The sequence below is a fragment of the Lupinus angustifolius genome, unplaced genomic scaffold (assembly GCF_001865875.1).
Source record: "Lupinus angustifolius cultivar Tanjil unplaced genomic scaffold, LupAngTanjil_v1.0 Scaffold_144_32, whole genome shotgun sequence".
NCBI classification, from domain to species: Eukaryota; Viridiplantae; Streptophyta; class Magnoliopsida; order Fabales; family Fabaceae; genus Lupinus; species Lupinus angustifolius.
Window position 1 is genome coordinate 39,493 of NW_017725572.1, and position 24,426 is coordinate 63,918.

A 24,426-nucleotide genomic window follows, 5' to 3' on the forward strand; every position below is an offset into this window, starting at 1 on the left:
CTTTGAGAGTGTGAGGTATCACCTATGAGGAAGAGAGAAATTTAGGTCAGATCCTAGGATGTAGTCAAGTTTCAAGAAGAGGTCTCGTTGGGTATACTTGATTAGAGGTGGTGAGGAGCCATTAGAAGCTAGGTCCAAGAGAGTTCTTGGCGGAAGAAGTGTTTTGTATAAACATTTTTTTCTTCTAGTGAAGCAAATCTCTCAAGACCAGAAGGGGAGGCCTGGCTGTAGATTGTATGTGGATTAACAATCGAACTACGATAAATCAGTTATGTCATCTTCTCTCTTACCCTACTCTTTTATCTACTTGCAATGATTGTATTTTCGATTTATTTAATAGTATGCATCTAGAGATCATTGCATTAGTAAATATGCTATGTTAATCATTTTCTGTAATAAGTTTAAAAGCATATTAGATTAGTTTAATCGTTCCTTTCTTAGTGCATCAAGAACCAAAAGATTTTTAAGAAAACCATCAAGTTAATCGATTAAGCCTTTATTTAATCGATTAAGTTCAACTATGTGTTAGTTGATTAAGCAACCATTTAATATATTAAAATAAGTAGTTTTTGAGATTATCTTTTGCATTTCAAATCGAGTTTAATTGTCATTTGAACCACCTATTCACCCCTCACTTAGTGAAGTTAGAGCCCTTGTTAACCAACAAGTGGCATTAGTGCTATTTCGAACAAATATTAGCTTAATAACTAATTTGTGAGATCCTAGGGATATACACAATGGGATCTACATATCCTTTCGATGGTGAAGGATCCTCTATCAATCACATTCTCGTGTTTAGTGGATAGGGCTATGCCTACTACAAAGTCAGAATGAGGATTTTCGATGAGTCCATAGATACAGATATTTGGGAAGCCGTAGAAAATGGATCTCACATTCCACTACACTTGGTGGAAGGTGACCCTAAAGAAAAGCCAAAGATTCTATGGAATTATGAGGAAAAGAGAAAAGTGCAACAAAACTCGAAGTCTAAAAACATTATAAGTTTTGCATTGTCCTATGATGAATTCTTTAGAGTTTCACAATGTAAAAGTGGTGAAGAAATGTGGGATACTTTACAAGTAACTCGTGAACACATTAGTAAAGTTAAGAGAGCTAGATTAAATGCTTTAACTCATCAATATGCATTGTTTCACATGTTTCATAATGAATTAATAAATGAAAGGTAAAAAATGATTTACAAATATTGTTAATCATCTTGTTGCAATAGATAAAGTGTTTTCTAATGGTAAACTGACTAAAAATATTTTAAGATGTCTTCATAGAGCATGTCAACCAAAGGTGACAGATATTGTGGAATCCAAGGATTTGGGTTCAATATCACTTGCAACACTTTTCGAAAAGCTCAAGAACATGAGATGGAGCTAGGATGCTTGACACAATATGAAGAATTTGACAAGAAAGAGAAAGACATCTCTCTCAAGGCTGCAACATCACATGCAAAAATTCAATATGAGACACCTTATGATGAAGACTCTGATTCCTCCAATATCGACAATGAAACCATGTCTCTCCTTGTAAATAAATTCGGCAAGTTCTTAAAGAAGAAATGAGCATTCAAAAGGTTTCAACTAAAAGATCTAAGAGACTCAACCAAGAAGGGCAAGAACACAAAGGAGAAAATCACTTGCCATGAGTGAGGGAAGGTAGGACATGAAGTTCTCATGTCCTACCTATCTCAAAAGGGTTGAGAATGACAAGAAAAAATCAAGGGACATTAAGGCTAAGAAAGCCTACACTATTTGGAATGTACCATAAGAAGAAGCCACTTCAAGCACCTTCGGTGATGAAGAATCACCCTAATTATGCATTATGATTCAAAATCACAATTCTTGAAAAACAAGAAAGCAAGGCAACTCGAGTGAGGTTAGTATTTCTGATTTCGATTATGACTCCGATAATTCACCCACGTATGATGTTTTATATGGTGCTTATGTAGAATTACATCAAGAACTTAAACTTTTACCTAAAATCAATGCAGAAATGCAGAATTTTAATCATGAACTTCATCTCCAAAATGAAACATTGGATCTCATTTATGCTAACTCTACATGTGAATATGCTTCTAAAATGACTATAACACCTCTTGTTGAAAATGTTCACTTTTGGAAAAAGAGAATGCACATTTAAAAGAAAAGGTTGCAAACTTCTCTAAGGGTAGTCATAAGTTAGATAACTTGCTTGCACAACATAGAAATGTTGGTAGTAGATTTTTATTGAGATTCATGCATGCTAAAAAGAGATCATATAAGAAACATGTTAATTTTTCAAGAATTTCATATCGTAAATCACCTACTTGTTTCTATTGCGGATTGTAAGGTCATACTACTAATACATGTCATATTCAATTGCATGGTGTACCAAAAGTACAATATATTTGGATTGAAAAGGGACATGGTTCCAAGAAAACTAACACTAAGTGACCCAAGACTATTTGGGTACCTAAAACAAGCAAGTGAATGTTGTTTTTGTAGGTGTGCTTAAGGACATTTGGACTTCAATGGTACTTGGATAGTGTGTTCTAGGCACATGATAGGTGATAAGTCGAAGTTTATTCAACTTTTACCTAAGAAAAAAGGTCATGTCACATATGGTGATAACAATCAAGGCAAGATACTTGGAGTTGAAAAGGTAATCTTTGACTCTAAGTGCTGCATTATTAAAAGTGACATTGACGATTGTGTTAAATTTCTTGGTCATAGGACAAATAACATATATATGGTTTATTTGGATGATATCACTTCCTTATTTTCAAAATGTCTAATTTCAAAAGAGGATGATATTTTAATTTGGCATAGGTGGGCTGCTCATATTCAGTTGAATCATTTGAACAAGTTAGCTACAAAGAACTTCATAATTGATCTACCTAAACTCAACTTTAAAACAGAAGAAACTTGTGACTCTTGCCAAGAATGCGAACAAGTCATAAGTTCTTTCTCTTCTAAAAACATGGTATCCGCTACAAGGCCATTAGAATTACTTCATATGGACTTGTTTGGACCATATCAAATAATAAGTTTTGGTGTAAGTTACTATGCACTTGTTATTGTAGATGACTATTCTAGATTCACATGAACTCTATTTCTTGCAGTAAAAAATGATACTTTCAAAACTTTTAAGAGGTATGCCAAGCTAATCCAAAACCAAATGAATCATAAAATTGTGATCATAAGAATTGATCATGGCGATGAATTTGAAAACTACAATTTCGATAAGTTTTGATCAAAACATGGTATTGAACATCAATATTCCACATATAGAACTCCCGAACAAAATGGAGATGTTGATAGAAAAATAGAGTTCTTGAAGAGTTGGCTGAAACCATATTGAATGAGAGCAAAATGCCCAAGTACTTTTGGGTAGATGCGGTTCATACCCCTTGTTATGTTATGAATAGAATACTTTTGAGACATATTCTTAAGAAAACCCCATATGAACCTTTTAAAGGCCGAAAATCAAATATTTCTCATTTTCATGCTTTTGGATATAAATTCTTCATTGTAAACAAAGGAAAAGAACTTTTGAGTAAATTTGATTCAAATGATGATTTAGGAGTATTTATTGGGTATTCTAATCATAACAAAGCTTATAGAATCTTTAAGAGAAGAACAATGATGGTTGAAGAGTCTTTACATATTATATTTGATGAGTCTTCTCCAGAATAGGAGAAAGATATGGTTGATGATCTTGTAGGTACCCTTGAGAATGCATAATTGAAAGATCAAGAATATAAAGAAGTGATGCAAGAAGTCAAGAACATGCAAAAATGCCACAAGCTTAGAAGACAAAGAAAGATCAGCCTATCGATAACATAATAGGTAACATTTCTAAAGGAGTGGTAACCCGAAATTCTTTGTGCAATATTTTTAATTTCTTTGCATTTTTCGGAAAATTGAGCCTAAGACTATTGATGAAGCTATTAAGGATGAGCAATGGTCATTGGCTATGCTAGAAGAGCTGAACCAATTTGAAAGAAACAAAGTGTTGGATTTAGTCCTTAGACCAAGTGATCATCCTATAATAGGCACTAAATGGGTGTTTAGAAATAAACTTGATGAGTTCGACTTGATTACTAGAAACAAAGCTAGGTTGGTAGTAAAGGTTACAATCTTGAAGAATGTATTGACTATGATGAGACTTATGCTATCGTAGCAAGATTGGAGGCTGTTAAAATGATTTTAGCCTTTGCATCTATCATGAACTTCAAACTTTTTCAAATGGATATAAAAAGTGCCTTCTTGAATGGCTTTATTCAAGATGAGGTATATGTGGAGAAACCCCCCGGTTTTGAAAACTACCAATTCCCTAACCATGTTTTCAAGTCGAAAAATGCCTTATATGGATTAAAGCAAGCTCCTAGAGCTTGATATGCTAGGCTAAGTTATTTCCTTTTAGAGAAGGGATTTGCAAGGGGGTAAGTGGTAAGTTCCAAAAATACCTACTTTTCATACACTTTTCGTGACACTTATCCTATGCAAAAATGTGAGAACCAACTTAATTAAACACTTTTTAAGTAAATTTTGTGTGTTTGAATAATCTAATTTTTATCACCTCTTGTCCAAGTTTTCTTTGAGTTTCGTAGGAAATTGGAACAAAAAGAATGTTTAGGATTGAAGAAAGAAAGTTTGATTCATCTTGAAGAAATCAAGCCAAAAGTACTTAACATATGTGTTCTTAAAACTAAGCATGGTAAGGTGCATGCTTAAACTTAAGCATGATTAAGAAACTTGGTCTTGGATGGAAGAAATTGAAGTAAAAGGAAAGCTGATCACAAAGCTGTTCAGACAAGCACTAAGCACCAGGTCAGGTCAAGTAGGCTGCTCAAGCAAGTAGTTGAGCTGGACAGGTCAACCAAGCTACTCAAGCAGGCAGCTGGGCGACACCAGACCAGACTAGGCTGCTCAAGCAGGCAGCTGAGCTTGGGACTAGGTCAACTAAGCTGCTCAAGCATACAGTTGAGCATAGGACCAACTCAGTCAAGCTGCTCAAGCAAACAGCTAAGCATAGGACCAGGTGAGCTAAGCGTCTGGCCCACCATAAAAAAGGTTGCTTAGCCTAGAAGAATGGCTATGTCATGAATGATGTCATAAGCCAAGCAACCAACCAAATCTAACTTCTGGACCAAGTTTATGACCTCATGCATGAGACAAGCGAGTAGGAGGTGTCACCATGCATGTAGTCTATCCCACAATAAGTTGTCCAAGCTAGTTGGCCAAGATGGGACAAGCTTGTGACTCACCTGCTTGGGTGTGCTAGACAGGGAGCTAAGTGGCCATAAAGGGGGGCTAAGCGGCCTTCACTTTAAAACATTGTACATATGTTGTAAATTCTTCTTCTTCCGATTTCGGTTTTCTCTCTTTTTAGAGTGTTCTTAAGTTATTTTTAAGCTTTTAGTTTATAGAATGAGGTGCAAAAACATGATTTTGTAACCTCATTTGGAATCAAAAGCATCTCATCCTTGGATAGGTGGCTCATGCTCCTACATATTGATTTAGACCAAAATGCTTCTTCTTAAAGTCTTGACAAAAGAACTAAAAAGTAGGAGTACACCTTAGTTCATTTTCCAAATCAAAGCATCCATTTTAAGCAACTTGTAATCAAGGCTAATCAATGCTTATGGAGCCTGAAATAAAGTGTGATAATTTATTTCGTCGTATGGCAGTTTTCTATTGATTAGTGTATTTTGTAAGGTTTGAAAATCACTTTTTCTCGCCGGGGGACTGGGGGAAGTTTTATGAATTGATGTTTGGAATTAACCGAAAGTATAACACATAACTTGTTAATGTTCTTCAAAATCATTTGAGTTTATAAATAATTCCACATTTCAAATCAACTTTCTATTCTTGAATTTGTAAATAGTTAGTTCTTTACTTTTTCATGTTTCTTAGTTCATAAAATCACAAAAACAACTTTAATTGTTACTTTCTTACTTTTGATAAAAGATACAAAATATGAATACATTTATATTAGGCAAAACCCTATACTATACTACAATTGAATCTTGAAAGAGATGCAAATGTAAAATAGTAAAGTGTTAACTTATAAATTTTATTTGTTGACAAAGAAAGACACCATGAATCAAAGTGCAATTTAATTCATAAATTGTATCTTTGTGAAAAGGAAAAATACACAGTCATAATGAGTGATCTAACTACTAACTTTTATTTTCTGTCATTTATTTTCCGCAACTAACATTTATTTTATGTCATTTAAATTCTGCAACTAACAATTATTGCTTTATTTATTTATTTTTTACCACTCTTCCATAAGAAAGTAGTTCGATTAATAAAGAAAAACGAAAATAAATATCACTCATTATCACTTGTGTTAATTTGCTAAATTAATACCATTATATCGGCGTTGGAATTTATTCCAACAAAGTCGAGATGGTATGAAATTGTTAATAATTCAATAAAGCTATGTTTTTTTATTAAAAGAACATTCTTGAAACCATTATATTGGTGTTGGAATTTATTCCAACAAAGCCGAGATGGCAAGCAAATAATCGACCTATCATTAAATAAAATAATTAGAAAGTTGTTATTGCCTCAATAAAGCAAGCAGTAAATACTCTTTCAATAGTAAGGTTGATACCATAGTTTTCATACTAAAATCAGAAAAATATATATTGTTAGTACAAATATATGTTGATGATAATATATTTGGTGCTACTAATGATGTTTTGTGTAGGAATTTTTCTAAATTTGTGAAATGAGAGTTTGAGATGTCAATGATAGGAAAGCTCACTTTTTTTCTTGGGCTACATATCAAGCAAATGGACAATGACATATTTGTTCATCAAACAAAGTATTGCAAGGAGCTATTAAAAAGACTTGATATGGAAAAACAAAGGATGATTTTACATCAATGTCTACTCCATGCTATCTTGATAAGGATGAGAATGACTGATCTATTCTGGTAACTAAATATTATGGTATGATAGGATCTTTACTTTACTTAAATTCAAGTAGAGCCGACATTATATTTAGTGTGTGCATGTGAGCTAGATATCAAGCTAATCCTAAAGAATCACATCTTATGGCTACTAGAAGAATTATGAAATATTTGAAAGGAACTTTAAGCATGAGATTATGGTATACTAAGGATACATCATTGAGCTTAGTAGGTTATTATGGTTCCGATGTTTCTAGACGTAAGATTGAATGGAAAACTAAAATTGGTACTTGTCACCTATTAGATAGCTCACTAGTATCATGGCATAATAGAAAGAAAGCATGTGTTGCTCTTTCAACCATCAAAGTGGAATACATTGCCACCAATGTGTGTTGTGCACAGATTTTATGGATGAAGCAACAAATATTATATTTTGGTCTTGTTCTTGACAAAATACCTATTAAATATGATAATACAAGTGTCATAAATCTGTCTAAGAATCATGTTTTGCATTCTTGCAACAAGCATATAGAAATTAGGCATCATTTCTTAAGAGATCATGTTCAAAAAATTGATTGTGTGAATGACTATGTTGAAAATTCAAAACAATTAGATGATATTTTCACTAAAACTCTTCCTAGAGATACTTTCTTTGTATTAAGAAGAGCAAGGAGTTATTGACGAATCATATATTTGTTTGTTGTATCTAAGTTTACTTTAAAATTCAATGAATCTTTATTATCTTTATTCAATGCTTATCTTGTTTGCTTGAATGCATATCATAATTGCTTATGAATATTCTTATTTGATTAAGTATCCTTGATTGTGATGGATCAGTGTATATGATAGGTATTATCTAGTTAAATCTTAGCATTCCCTAAGCAAAGTTTGAAATATGTTAAATGTTGTAAAAGAACTGTGATTAATAGATTATTACATTAGTTAATAAATGAAATGAGCTTATTTTTAAGTCTCTTAATCAATTAAGAAACCCTTAATCGATTACCTAGGAACAATTTTAATTTCATTTATCGATTAAACTGGCCCTGAATCAATCATCTGGGCGAAAATTTCATTTTATTAATTGATTACCATTTCACTGAATCGGTTAAGTATAGTTCCGGTGACAATGATTAAATACAAACTTCAACATCTTAGAACTTCAATCTTTCTCTAGAAAACTTCCCTAACCTAAAATCTTCTATAATGTGCGTCAAATTAAGAACCCCATTATCTATTTTCATCTACTCTATACCTACTACCCTCGTATTCCATCAATTTCCCCTCAAAATTATTAAACATACATTTTCATCTTTAGAAACCATGACCCCCAATATGTTCAATCGATTAAGGTAATCATTTATCCATCAAATAAGTTACAAATATGAGTGAAGGAAGGCCAAAGAGAGTGAAGGCCACTAATGGGATTAACCTCCTCTTCACTATCCTGGGCATATGAGAAATGTGGATAGTGGCGATTCCTCGTCTCCTCGAGGTTGCAGAACCTAAGTTAGGAATGATCCCTACAATACTCCAAATCTACCTGGCGAAAGATTGGCTAAGTTCATCAACCAAAAACAGACGTCCATTTGGTATGCCAACATGGCATGGATGGTGGAGCAAGGCTTTCAATTCCCACTTAAATTAGAGGCTCAAGGGGATAATACATTTCTAGAATTAAATGGTAATATCTTCTCCTCTCTAGTTTTGGAATTGTATTGCAACTTTCAATATAAGGATGGGAGGTATGTTAGTGTTGTTAAGGGAAAGTTGATGACATTGGATGATGAGTTATTTATGGAAGTTGGAGGCCTATCTATTGATGGTTCTCCTCTAGGTGACTATAACAACGAGTTGTGGAACTCGTATGACTCAACTGAAATGTACAAGTCATGCCTTAAAGGACCACACTATTATGTTTACGGTAAGCTAACTAAGGATGGATCCATGACTATTGAGAACATGCTTTTCCATTACCTTATTGCTTATGTGTTGGTTCAGTGAAACACTAACAACTCTCAATGTTGAAAATGCAAGAGATTTTACTAAGCCAGGAATTCCCCCCTCAAAAACAAATCGTGTCACTTTGTTGAAGGGTTTTCTTGATTGTTGCAAGTTTATTTTATTTTAGAGTGATGAGTGATGACCAACTTATTTATTTGGTGACTTTATTTATTTACTCCTTTTACAGGTTCCTTTTAACCATACCATAAAGTTCGGTCTCATTTTATTAAGTTAACCATACCATTTCTAATGCAAAGTTGGTATCAAAGAATAAATTGAACAAAAGAATAAAGTTAGAAGTTAATTGTACCACTTCTTTCGAAGGGTTGATATAAATAATAAAGAATAAAACAATAAATAAATGTTAGTTGCGAAAATGTAAATGACTAAAAGTAAATGTTAGTTGTGGAAAGTAAATGCCAGAAAGTAAATGTTAGTTGCAGAAAGTAAATGTTAGTAGCAGAAAGTAATTGATAGAAAGTAAATATTAGTGGTTAGATTATTATTCATCACTCTTTAATTTTTTAAATAACAATCCATTGATTGGATTGCACTCTTATGCATATTATTCCTATGTACAAAGTTACAAACCATGAATTGGTTTGAACTTATTCTTTTAGGAATTTTTTATTGAACAAATAAAATTTATAAATCAAGATTTTACTATATTACACTTGCATCTCTTTCCAAGATTCAATTGTAGTATAATATAGGTTTTGTCGAACCAAATGGAATTGTATTAGAATAAGACTATATAGGTATATTATAGCAAAAATAATGATTACCAAATTTTTTGATAATTTTTAAGTTATGTTGCTTAAAAATATTAACAAGGAAACATAAACTAATATTCACAAATTCGTGAGAATAAAATTGATTTTAAACATGAAATTATTTCTAGACTCTAATGATTTTGAAAAACATTACAAGTTATGTGTTATACTTTCAGTTAATTCCACACACCATTTTCTAAATCCTTCATCTAGTTTCCTACTATGAAAAGATGATTTTCAAACCTTATGTAATACACTAAATAATAGTTAAGTGTCACTCATCAGAGTAGGTTGTCATATCCTACTTCAAGCTCCATTAACATCATTTAGCCTTGAACATGATTTGCTTAAAATAGATGCTTGATATGACAAGTGAACTAAGGTGTAGGTTATACTTTTTAGTTCACTTGTCAAAACTTTAAGAAGAATCATATTTTGATCTTTAAATCAAGTTTTAGGTGATCAAGCTAAAACCACACTACTTAAAGATCAGACCAATTAGAGATCATTGGGTATTCTGACTCCGATTTTGTGAGATGCCAAGATAGTAGACGATCTAATCTGGGCTATGTTTATCTGTTGGCTGGTGGTGCAATTTCTTGGCGCTATGCCAAGCAAACTCTTGTGGCTTCATCCACCATAGCAGCTGAATATATAGCATGTTATGAGGCATCACATCAGTCATCATGACTGGGAAATTTTGTCACTGGGCTGCGAATTGTGGAAAGAATTGAAAGATCACTAAAGTTATATTGTGACAATAGATCAGTCGTGTTGTTCTCCAACAACAATAGGAGTTCAGCAAAGTCGAAACACATCGACATTAAGTTCCTAGTTTTTAAGGAGAAAGTACAATGTGGACAGCTTTCCATAGAACACTTAGGCACTAACTCCATGATTGCGGATCCTCTTACAAAAGCTATCACACCCAAGGTCTTTCATGAGCATACTGCTCACATGGGTATTCTGCAATGTGAGGATTTTTTGGTTTAGTGGGAGTTAGAATGTGTACACATTTATTATGTTCTATGTAATTTCAGTATTAATGTATGGATGCTTTGTATTCAAACTTCAGTTGATTAATCATTCAGATTGGTATTCTGTCTTTATACTTTGTACAATAAGGTTTTATGTTATTATTAAGGATCTCACTAAAGTTAAGTAGGACCAGTTGAAAATTGGCATGTACAGACCACATTCATGCGATTTTCATGCTACACATTTCATGTTGAATCTATGTCATTTGGTTGTGTCAATGTTGGTGATCATTGTTGAATTAGCCATGATTGATATGGTGAAATTCACGGTGATTCGATATGGAGACAGGACTAATGGACGAGATAATTTGAGTATGTCTCAGTTATAATGGCAATATTTAAGCGCGTAATAAGGATAACATGTATGGTGAATCATATATGTGACCAGTGGGAGATTGTTAGAATTTATGATAATATATGGGTCACAAATATAATGCTATAATTATGTTATGGACATTATTTAATTAGTCAAATATAAAATGGTTTTCCAGAATTAATTTGGTGGCTAAGGGCATATATATGTCATGAAATATTATAAGTGTAGATATATTCAGGCAATTTCTAATTTGATGACGGGACTGAATTAGAAATATTGCAACTTGAGTAGTAACCGCTACGGTTACTTTTATGGGTTATGGTCCCCATTTTAGAGCAATAGGTTTACTTGAGTGGCTGATGAGAATAAAAGGGAAAAAGATAAGGAGTTGTCCATGAGGGTAACATTTCCATAAGAACACATAAGGCATTCTTGATCAGGTTAACATACACTCACTTGAGCTTTCTCATTCCCCTCTAGAGAAACAGAAGGAAAACCATCAGGCTCTAACATGTGGAAGATCATCACATTCACATACCTTCGAGATTCCAAATGGCTAATCAAGGTATGCTCTTCTTCTTCACCATGAAATCAATTGGAGTTTTCTACGGTCTAGATCAGGATTGTTCCATTCAGGTTTATGCATGGGCATAAAAATTGTGTTATAGGAACAAAGCCCTGATCATTAGGTTTTCCACATTCAATCTAAGGATTATTCATGGAAAATTTTCAACATATTTGACTCTTATTCCGTAACATATATCTCAACCGTCTTAACATAGTTTGATACAATGCAGTTATTCATGATCCATTGAGTATAAGAGAAATTTATAACCACAATCATTGCTTTAATTATACACCAATATATTAAGAATAACATATCCATCATTCATCCTGAAGGATTTTTTATAATATTATCTTATTTTTGACACACCACCAGATAATCACTTTTTTTAGTAGGGAGGCCTTCTTCTTGAATTTATGCGTATTTACTAGCTATTAGCAAGAGAGAATCACAAACTTCTCGTGGCTTCGAAATCATGGCCATATGATCTGCGCCTTTGATCTCCTCCACGTGATTAATACCAGCATTTTGGATCATCCACAGCTGAAATTCCAATGGAATTCCAAGGTCCTCAGTACACGTAATAAAGGCTCGTGGAATGGACCCATATCCATGTTTGAAGTAGTTATTTTCTTGAGATAAGTCTTCTACAAAGAGTGAGCTTGGCCTAAGCAAAATCTTGGCTAGTTCGAGATCCTAAAAATAAATAAATAAAAATTGTTGAGTGTCAAGTGAAAAAGAAAGTTCAACGTAATATTGAAGTAACATGACTTTTCCATCCTGTGAGTTGGTTTTTGTTTTGAGATCATGTCGTATGTTTAAATCAAAACAAAAATCTTAATCATCTTAGTGCTAGGACCGGTCAGTATTGGTTGGCCAATAAGAAACAGACCAATAATTGGGCAGGCAAGATCCTCCCACACGATGTCAGTCACGTTCCAAAGGCTAGCCTAGCTAGGGAAATGATTAAGTCACGTTGGCCATAATGATAATAGACAATTTCTTGGAGTGCAATCAACTAATTGTATCTTGCTATAAATAGATTAAGTTACTCGTAACTATATCCCACTATAAATAAATTAAGTCATAACCGGACAACAATGACAGGACTCTTCCTCTAAGAAATGATTAAGCCATATTGGCCATAATGATGGTAGACCATTTCTTGGAGTACAGAAACTAATTATATCCTACTATGAATAGATTAAATGACTTGTGAACAGTATACTTATTCTCATTCTACTTTCTCTTTCTTAAAGCATATGTTTATATTGACTTGAATGTCGGAGTTTTGTTTTTAGTAAAGCTGACAATGAACCGAATTAACTCGATATTCGTTCGAAATTCGATTCGTTATTTAGATCAATAAATTTAATTCTTGAATTAAATGAGCCGAACTTAAGCTGAAAATTGAGCTCGTTGAATAAACGAACCGAACTTGAGTTGGATACGATTTGACTCGTTAGTTTCATGAGTTGGCTCGATATATAAATTTATTTATTTATATAAACTAATTTTTATGTTTAGTATGAGCCATGCATTATTTTTATTTTTATTTTTATTATATATATAAACAAGGTTATATTTATATGTATAAAAAAATTTGTAGTATTTTTTAAAAATTAATTAATTATTCAAGTTATCCAAATGAACTAATTTGAGCTGAGCCGAACAGTTCGCGAACTTTAATCGAGCCGAACTCGAGCTCCACAACTAACTCGTATCGAACTCGAGTCAAGTTTCGAGTCGAACCAATCCTTATCGAGGTGAACCGAACTGAACTCTGATTTGACTCGATTTGGTTCGTTTTCAGCCCTGGTTTTTAGGTACCTACTCTTGGTAGTCGAAAACTAGCTCTATCTCATATTCAACAGGGAGTTTTTGTTTCCTACCAATATTTTCAACATAAAAAGATACTATTTTTTATTTACTAATTTATTTATTAGAAACTGGAAACTTCAAATGATGGAGGTCAAACATTTCTACTTTAACGAATAATACTATCTAACAATCACAATTATTTATTTACATATTCATTCACGAATAAAAATTTCTAAACAATAACCTTAAAAAATGATTAGTTAATAGAAAATATAAATAGAGCTAATTTAAAGTCAAAATAACATTAAGGAAGTAGTTGTAAGATGATGAAATTACCTCAGTGGAGGAGAGTTGGTAGAGTTTGGAGGATAAGAATTTCGGACCAAACAACATGGCTAATTTATTTCCACTTGGATAGAATTCAGTGTCTAACCATCCACCCTCTGAGGCTCTCTCAATATACTGTTGAAGTTCAAAAATCCTTATCATCAATATGAATAACAAATATGATATTGCAAAGTGACAAATTTTGCATAGTTAAACTTTCTAACTAATAGCATTGCATTCTTCAAATAATTCAATTCCTAAACTATGATTTTATAATGATGTTTCTATCAACTGCCTTTTATTGAAATAAATCAATGCTTTCTCCTCTTCATATGTTGAATTTTGGGAATGTAATTAATATTTACCTAATGAAAGCCATTAAGTTGGTGACAAAAAAATAAAGAAATAATTCGTTTTACTATTGCAAAAATGTAAGGGGAGGGGACATAAATGCGACCAAAAGCACTATAAGAAAATCTATACAATTTTATTTGCTAATATAAGAAAAGAAACAGAAAACAGTAACAACCATTATAAGAAAAAAGATGAAATTTCTATGAAGTGTCCCAAAGTTTAGAAGCAAACCTTTTCCAAGACATAGGATGGTTTGTGTTCAGTGTCTGGCAGAAAAGCTGTTAAAAAAACACCAAGTGCTACCTTTTCTGGGAACTTGTCCATGGCAAGGGCTATGCTCAACCCTCCAAGGCTATGCCCAACAAGAACTACTTTTTCATTTTGGGGAAGTGAGGCTATGAACTCCAACAAAGGCTCTGAGTACTGTGAAGCAGTATTAACATCTTCAATTTTTTCCAGGTTTGTGCCAGAAGCTGCAAGATCTAGTATTGTGACCCTGTTTCCAGCAGATTCAAGAAGTGGCTTGAGCTTGTACCAACTCCAAGCCCCATGGCATGCTCCATGCACCAGAACATAATGCTTCTTACAATTATTTGTGCCCATAAAGTTTTCTTGATGTGAACTTGTGGAATTGCTACATGTTTCTTCTTGCTATATATAAGACAAGGAATTAATTAAACTACAAAACCCACAAGTTAAGGAAATAGGATATTGGTCAGGTTTGGATCTTGTTGACTATGGGTATGCTGACGCGGCTTTCAAGTGTAGTTTAATTGACAATTTACATGAATTTGGATGCTCTCTACTACTAGAGGGTTCAATACTGGATGAGATGATTACATATGTCATTTAAAAACTTTTAATGATTTAGATTTTAAATTATTTTTAATTGAAGTTTTTTAAATCATCAAATTAATTTGGTCCTAATATTCATGTATTAGATTATCTAATTCTGAAGAAGATTCCAACTTATTATCTATATATTATAAGTGTAAATAAATTTAAACGAATACTAAATCATTTGTCATTCATTTGTTACATTCATTAATGATTTGAATTTAGTATTGTATAAAAAACTCTCACTATATATTATATAAATATTAAACTTACTTTTAATATTGTGTTTCAACAATGAAATACATATCATAGGTATCTACTCTTTAATAGGGTGAATAATATTCTTTCCTTTGATGATCAGATGGTTTCTTAATGCTTTTAAACATGTATCCATAAATTGTTTAAACTATTAAACTAACTTTCATTGCTCTGGAGTCTGGAGGAACTCATATAAGATTTTTCTAACATTTTTTCTCCTTTCAATCACTTAGTTTACTCTTTATCATAAGATAATATTTGTCTACCTTCTTCACAATTTCTCCATGTTTAATTTTTCACAAACTCGCACATAAAACTGTACTAATATTTTCCTCCCTTCAGTCACTCATTTTACTTTTTGTTGCATTAACATTTTGTCTATATTCCTTACAACTTCTTCATTTTAATTTTTCATAGGTAAAATTTTCCTAACCCTCATAACCTTCTAAATGTTTAATTTTTCTTTATTGTATTAGCGTTAGATACCAGCAAGTCAGAACACACCTAGAGATGGGTGAATAGGTCTAACAGATCACTTATTCCGCTTTTCCAATATTTTGCGGAAATCTGAAAACTGCTACACTTAATTGATTAAGCCTAGTGTTAATCGATTAAGCAATGCTTGGATTTAATCAATTATATTTGTGGATAATCGATTATCCTGAATCTTGCACTTCTTTATTTTAAGGTTTCTTGCACAACAAATTACCGATTACCAATCATTACATAATAGTTGATTAAAGAAGTTACACAATGATAACAACAAATGTTATAACAAGCAACTCAGAATTAATCAATTAACAAGAATGTAAAGATCGAAAGTAAAGGAGATAAGGGATAGAAAATTGTGCACAAGGAATTTTTATCCTGGTTCATTTGCGGTCCACTGCCAACTACATTCAGACCTCTCCTTTTGATCTTGGGAGATTTTTCTTCACTATTGAAACCGATGTTTGTATACACACACTTCTTATTACAACAAGACTAAGTCGCTTCTTTCTCGGAACCTATGAGCTTCACAACCTTGGTTTCAGCTATCTAACTCACCTACTTGGATCTCCTATCCTTTCGCGATTCGGCCCCAGCCTAGGTATCGCTCGAACCAAGACCGCCTAGTCTTTATGAATATTATCGAGGTCTCTCTTGAAGTGATACTACTCACCAAGAGATCAACTTCCTTGTTCGTCATTGTTTTTGATGAGTTGTTTTGAGTACTTAATACTCAGATATAACGGTTAAACTCAATCCTAAACTCTAAGCAGAAAAACCCACAAGAACCTAATCTATATAAGAATTAATGCAAAAGGTTTTTTTAAAAAGGTTTGCACACTTTTCCAGAAAAAGATTTTCCTTACTTCACTGTTAAAGAAATCAAGAAACATATGCAAGAATGCAATGCATTGAAAAACCTAGAGATATATGCAATGATATGAATATCTAAGCCCTACTTAGAATACAATCACTCTCTAAGCTCTCTTAATGTAATTTCCTACTCTAATACAATGTATGAAAATGAATTTTCAAGTTATGTCACATGGGCTAGAATTACAACCTTTATAGAAAACACATTGATGTTGTCATTAATCGACTTTACTGTGTCTTACTCTATTAACGAGCTGTTAAAAACTACTTTTCTGTTATGTCTTAATCGATTAACCAATGACTTAATCAATTAAAACACCATAAGTTTTAGATTGGTTAGCTATTATAATTCTGATAATCGATTAACATTATACATAATCGATTAAATGATTTATCACATGTATTTAATCGATTATATACAACACATAATAGATTATGTTGTATAAACTTTAGTTTCTTGATGAACGGTAAACTACCTATATGACATGTGATCATGCAATACATGTTTTCCAAATATGTTATACCTTTAATGCACAAAACCATATATTTAGATGCATGAGCTTACTTATCAATTTGTAGATGTTAAGTCTCAGTTTTAATCATGTTCATTTTAAGATCTTGTGAGACTCCCACATAGGTTTACCTAACCTAGAATCGATCTAAGGCAATAATCTTACGACTTCTAGTAAATTAAAATTACAAAGCCCTAAGTCTATAGATATCAACACCCTTGAGTCTTCAACTTGTTGTTTGTTGCAAGATCTTCGAGCTTTCTTGTATGTCCATTGTCTTCTTCAAAACCAAGGTCAACTTCAAATATGAAAGTCTTGACTCTTTGCACTTTCAATATCCCCCTTTTTGATGAAGACAAACTCTACACCAAATCCTTGTTTGATGAGCTTGATGATGATCAGCAAGTGTTTGCAGAAGGTTGGATAATATCAAAGTTGTGTTGCTCCCCCTAACTTTGTTCTCCCTATCAATTAAGCAAATAGGTGAAAAATTGAAGCGAATGTAGGTAGCATACTCACAGAAGAAAAATAACCTGTAAACCACTTCAAACAACAAAAAACACCTTTCTCCCCATTTTGACATTATCAAAAAGCATAGGCATTAATATGATAATAGCTTATCAAAAGTAAGAAGAAATATAAAAGTTTGTGAAAATAAACTATTCTTAATCGATTAAGTATAGGTTGTAATCGATTAATCAATTTTAAGAAGGTTGAACAAGTGCACTGATTTCTGTATTTAATCGATTAACATCTGCATTTAATCGATTAAAGTGACTAAAAATATAATATGGACAACATTTATATGACATATCCATCATGCATATAAGCAATCAAGCATGGAATGATTAATATGACAAATTTATTCAGTTAAGGCATATATTAATCAAACATATATGATATACACTTAGGATAAGATCCAGATTCTCATACAAACATAATCCATAATCCATCGACATAGTTAAACAAAGTTCAAAAAGATACGAAAGAGCAATTTTGCAGTAAGTACATAACATTAGTTTCATCAATTGATTGAAAAGGGGCAGAAATTTTGACTCATTAAAGTCTTAAATTTCTGAAAAAGATGAGCCCAGATAATTGATTAATGAAACACTTAATCGATTAAGTGTAGAAAAAAATGTTGAAGCTACTAGAACTCAGCTTCATCGATTTTGACACAGGTTAATCGATTAATATGAGTAAAATCACATATTTGAATACATGTTTTAGAATGACATGGCATGCTAAGACACTTAACCTAAGAATCTATTCTATAAAGAATTAAACACTTCTAGCACATAAACATAGAATCATGAATACAATTTATAAGCACAAAGGAATCATGCATTCAACATATATTACAAAGATAAGCATATTCATCATGCAAAGGCACACAATACCGTTAACCAAACTAGTTGAGATATTGTTCATCAAGAATTCCAAGTTCTCTTCTAAGAACAAAGAATGTATCCCATGGAAGGTTCTTGGTGAAAATATATGCTAGTTGTTTAGTGGTTTCAAAAAATTCAAGTACACAATCACCTTTTTGAACATCATCACACAAGAAATGATGCTTTATTTCTATATACTTGTTTCTTGAATGAAAAATGGGATTCTTTGATAGGTTTATGACACTTGTATTATCGCATTTAAACAATATCATTTCTAGCTTGATACTGAAATCCATAAGTTGTTGCTTCATCTAAAGGATTTGAGTGCAACACATAACGACAACAATATATTCAACTTCGACGGTGGATAAAGCAACAGAAACTTGATTTTTATTGTGCCGTGACACTAAGGAGCTGCCTAAAAGAATAGTGAGGCATCCCTAGGATACCATAATCCCATATTTAGGGTTATCTTGAGATATCTCATGATTTGTTTAACAGAACTAAGGTGTGATTCTTTAGGCATAGATTGATATCTTGTACACATGCAAACACAAAATAGTATATTAGGGCAACTCGCACTTAAATATAGTAATAAGCCTATTATGATGCGATACTTAGTTACACCGCTTTTCCTTTTTCGTCTTTATCTAAGTAACGGGAGGATGCCATCGGTGTAGATGCTTCTTTTCACTTTTCCATCTCAAACTTGTGAAGTAGCTCTTTGCAATATTTCGACTAGTGGATAAAAATTCCGCTTTTCATTTGCTTAATTTGTAATACGGGGAAGAAAGTAAGCTCCCCCATCATTGACATTTCAAATTCTCCATGCATCAAATCAGAAAACTCCTTGAACTAGAGGTCGTTAGTAGCTCCAAAGATAATATCGTCAACATATATTTGCACTAACAAAACATAACTCTTTGACTTTTGGACAAAGATCGTTGTGTCAACCTTGCCCCTTACGAACCTTTTTTTCTAAAAGAAAGGTACTCAATCTATCATACCAAGCTCGAGGCGCTTGTTTCATACCATAAAAGTCCCTTTTTGAATTTATAAACATGGTTCGAGAATTTATAGATTTCAAAACCTGGCGGTTGCTCAATATAAACATCTTCTTGAATGAATCCATTCAAGAAGGTGCTCTAAACATTATGCTAGCTTATGAAGTTTAGGCTGTGAAAAATGAATGTGGCTATGACACATGTCCAAGAGGAATAGTGCTAGAACTTTTTTCTTATACAGTATATAGATAGATTAAATATTATTATTATTATTATTATATTTTTTTAAGTAATTATTAGGTAATGAACAATGGGTAGGATAAGGGTGTACTTTTATCTTGTGTGGAAGACTATATAGAGTGGGATGTCTTTATTATGGTCGGCTAGTTTAATTACATTATTAAATGTTATTATTATTATTATTATTATATGTTATTATTAAATAATATATTGGGTAATTAACAATATGTATACTAAGGTTTGGTTTGGGAATGTGGTTTTGGAGAGGAAGGGAAGGGAATGGATGAGTTTGGAAAGTCTTCCTCTTGTTCAGGAGTTTGATGAATGAGAGGGGAATGTTTTGCAGGATTTGTCAAACTGTCTAAAACCTTCCATGTGACTATTTTTAAAGTCTTTCCAATTTGTGGTTGTTTGAAGATAAAATATCAAAATAGCTAAATATTTTTAGTAATATACATTTTTAATGGAAAAATAAAATACATTCTTACATTATTATTAATTTACTCTCCATTGTCTAAATTTCATACTCCGAAACAAGGAAGATGATTTTCCCCCTTTTCCCTCCCCTTCCTCTCCATTCCTAACCCTTTGATTCATCTCCTTCTCTTTCCCTCATAACTCCCAAACAAAACCTAAAAGTTTACTTTTATCCTATATGGGAGGTTGTACAAAGTGTGGTGTCTTTATTGTGGTGACCAGTTTTAATTACATTATTAACTCCTAATATAAATATTAAATGTTATTATTATTAAATAATATACTCGGTAGTGAACAATGAGAAAATTTATACTTTTATCTTGTGTAAGAGAATATATATTAAGAAAGTGAGATTTTTAGAAGAGAAAATTTTCGTAAAAATTATGTCATGTGTTATGAGATGACGTGACAAAACGTTTTTTTTTATTATATAGTATATAAATATATAGAGATGGGAATAAATGAAAATCAATAAAAAATTATCATTTTCATTTTTAAAAACGATACAAAAATGTCATAAACTTCATTCACTGCAAACAAAAAGAATGCCAATATAATCATATCACTCAACAAGTGGATCAATTAAGCTGAATTCAACTTAACCAAAATCCTGAATTTAAGCTTAAAATATATCTATATAGTTGGGGAAACTTTACTATTCATAACAATTCTATATAGCTCCATTATTATCACTTTCATTGAACGTACTGGTCCCCAATAAAATAAAAATCAGGTATCCTTCATCAAGGCAATAAAAAGGACAATGAAACAATTATCAAATAGTAGATGTCAGAGATTTTTATGTACATACGGTCAACCATACCTGATATGACATTTTTTAAGCATTTAAATTATTACTATTATTTGACATAGGTAGAGATAATTTTAAAGTTTCATTTCAAACAATTTCTATACCTTGGGTAATTCAATAATTGAACTTGGATCGTACGAAAACCTTCAGTAGAGGCAAGTGATATGTGCGTAGTGAAAATATAAATATGGTTCTTTAATTTATTTATTTTCACAATATTGTTGTATAATTTTACTATGCCATGTCCAATTAGAATTAAAATATAACTAATGAACAATTCCTAACTAATGAGTACTTCTTTCAAATGCGTTTCGTGGCCAATAAAAAATATTCCATTTTGGTAAAAATAATATATTTTTAAGGGTAAAGTGGTAAAACTTTCATACATAAAGCGGATGATATAATTATAATATACGTTAAATTAAAATTGTAATAATTAAATAATTTGTTTTTGCCTAATCACAAGGAATTACATATATACTACATTTTTGTGGGACAAAAAGATAGGTAAGTGGTTCCCACTTACAAAGACACCACAAAAGACACGGACAAATAACCTGCTAGTCTATTATCTTTCTATTTTTGGAAAATTATACATCTAGTGTGGATGTCAATTCACAAGTCATACTTTGGAAACAAATAAATGAGTTAAATTGAATGTACGTCATTTATTGTTATTTTTAATTTTAATTTTCCGTGAATGGAAATTCTTCACAATTTTTATCCGCTTCTAAAAATAAATGAAATAACATTTCTGGTACACCCACTCATAATCTTGCCACTAATTCTAATGGGAGATACATCCGTGGCTAGTTTTCTAATTAGCAAAATTTAGAAAACACAAAAAAAAAATAGAAAATTGGATTACATCTCCATTTTATTTCTCTTAACACCTACCTCATTTATTGTGATAATTAGTTATCCATTTTGGTTCAAGCTTTTAACAATATATAGTCGCTAATTTACATATACCACAAAAGCCAGAACACCGACAAAAACTGAAAGAGATAAAATACGTAGCTGCCGAAGACAAAAGATAAGCCTTCTACAATTTGCCTGAACTATGACACGTGGCATGTGCCTGACCGCTCCTTGTTCCAAATGCGTAGACGAGTTTCTCTCATGTAGCAATTTCACCATAGGGTGTAAGGATATTTGAGAGTGCGTGTATATATTATTTTATTTTTGTTTGCTTCTTTAATTTTAATAAAATTAATTAAACAATGATAATAGTAATGAGATGATAACAGTAATATCAATCTTAATAATTATAGTTTTCAATAATTATCAGTGATAACAAAGTTATAGACTATTATGTCATACTAATTATAAGGGTATTATAATAGTAATAATGTTAATACTTATAAATTATAATATATGTAGCAAATAAATAATTAAATGGATAAGGATAAATGCTTTTTTAGAATTAAAACAAATATGTTTTTCTTACAATATTTTAGTCATAATATATTTAATTTGGGGAGATAATGAAAGTGAACATGGGAATGGCAACTAGTACCAGTGAGTTCGAGTAGTAGTTACTTACTATTCGTTCTGGAAATTATATTTGTACCTATTCATATATGCTTGCCAATTTTCTGTGAGTTTTGCTGGTACACACCTACAATGTAACATTTATCAATATAAGGTGCTTTAAAAATTGAAAAAAACTTTATAAGAGCTTACATTTTGGACAATTTGTATGACCAGATACTTATAAACTGGAAAAAAAACAACTAAAAGTGCAAGCAACATTGCTTCCACAAAGAGTGTAATGTGCACCACCAAATTAAACCATAAAAAATTAAAAAAAATACTAAAATACTGTAAAGTAATTTCATATATTATTATAGATATTTGTGGGTACGCGTACTATTATACTCATATTAGTCTATATATATTGCAGGTAGTTTGAGACTCATGTTCGTAATCGTGTGAGTTTTAGTTGCAAGTACTCATGGGTTCAAATTATTTAGCATCCCTAGGTGGATGAACTAAGGTCGTATCTTCCAACCCATTTGAACTAAGATGTGATAGCGAATATAGGTTATTAATTATCTCTCTCAAAATGAGAAGACCAATGATGATGAATGATATTTTCACTTGATTTTTATCCCTAAATTAAATGAAAAAATATACTTTTTTAAAACTAAACCTTCATATTTATTTCTAAAATTATTATGTCGTGAAAATTAAGTGTTTTAATAATAACATAAAGGATAAATGGGTCAATCATATAAGATGATGGAGAGTTTGAGAGAGATATAAACCATGAGATTCAAATAAGTTGGATGAAATGGCGGAGCACTTTCATTGTAATTTGCAATAAAAAGGTATCACTGAAGCTTAAGGAAAACTTTATTGCATGACTATAAGACGTGCAATGTTATATGAGATTAAATGTTAGGCGATAAAATATCAACAAGAGAATAGAATCCATGTAGTAGAGATGAGATTGTTGCGTTGAATGAGTGAGCACACTAGAAAAGATAATATTAGAAACGAATGCATTATGAAGAAAGAATGCATAACTCTTATTACAGAAAAGAGGGTAGAATTGTGATTTAGATGGTTTGGACATGTATGGAGGAGACTGATAAAAATCACTTTAAGAATAGTAAATTAAATGAAACCTATTCCAATTCCAAATGAAGAGGAAAACAATGAAAAACCATAAGGGATTTGACAAAGAAAGAGTTGGAGTTTAATGTTTTGTCAAGAAACATTATTTATGATAGAACATTATTACATTGCATAATCTATTTAGTTGACCCCACTTAGTGGAATAAATATTAGATTGTTATTGTGTAAAAAATAAATGAATACTAACATATTTTTTTGGGATAATAATTAATTAAATAAATAACAAAAAGAATGAAATCGAAAGAGGAAGGGAAAGAAGAAGACAAGAAATAGTGAAAATAGAATTTTTATTATTGACTAATGAAAGCTCTTTAATTTACTTAATTCAATTACAATTAAAAAGGGGAATCCTATAAATAGTAATGAATAACAAACTTTAATAAACTAGTCGTTATTCCCCCAATTAAACATGTGATGAATAAGAGAAAATACACATGTGCATATATTGTTTGCAATACAAGTTAAATGTTTCAGCACTAGGGAACCAAGTGCTTCTAGCCTTGACTGAGGGTCTTTGACTGACTTATGAAGAACTGATTTTGTCTGCTCAGTCTGCTTGAGATTGGCATGAATAGAGTGGCCTAACATGTAAGCATCCTTGCTTATCTTGGTGTCTGCATACTCAAAGGTTTGGCCAAGTTATTTTGATACAATCTTGGTGTGTTATTGTCTTAGCTTGGCCTAACATCATCCTGGTCCCTTGGTGCCTCAAACTGGCTAGGCTTTGTAGTGTAGAATTCTTCATTAGTGCGTTGTTTGTCATTTAATTTTGATACCCCCCC

General features: G+C 31.9%; 1 protein-coding gene across 1 annotated transcript; it reads right to left on the reverse strand.

Annotated features, from left to right (window-relative positions):
• Positions 1-12,006: 12,006 nt before the first annotated feature.
• Positions 12,007-14,818, reverse strand: LOC109340135 (salicylic acid-binding protein 2-like). The gene is made up of 3 exons (XM_019577716.1): positions 14,341-14,818; positions 13,765-13,890; positions 12,007-12,303 (listed from the first exon to the last, which is right to left on the reverse strand). Exons 1-3 carry the CDS (start codon positions 14,710-14,712, stop codon positions 12,022-12,024), a joined length of 780 nt encoding a protein of 259 aa, XP_019433261.1. The 5' UTR covers positions 14,713-14,818; the 3' UTR covers positions 12,007-12,021.
• Positions 14,819-24,426: the final 9,608 nt, after the last annotated feature.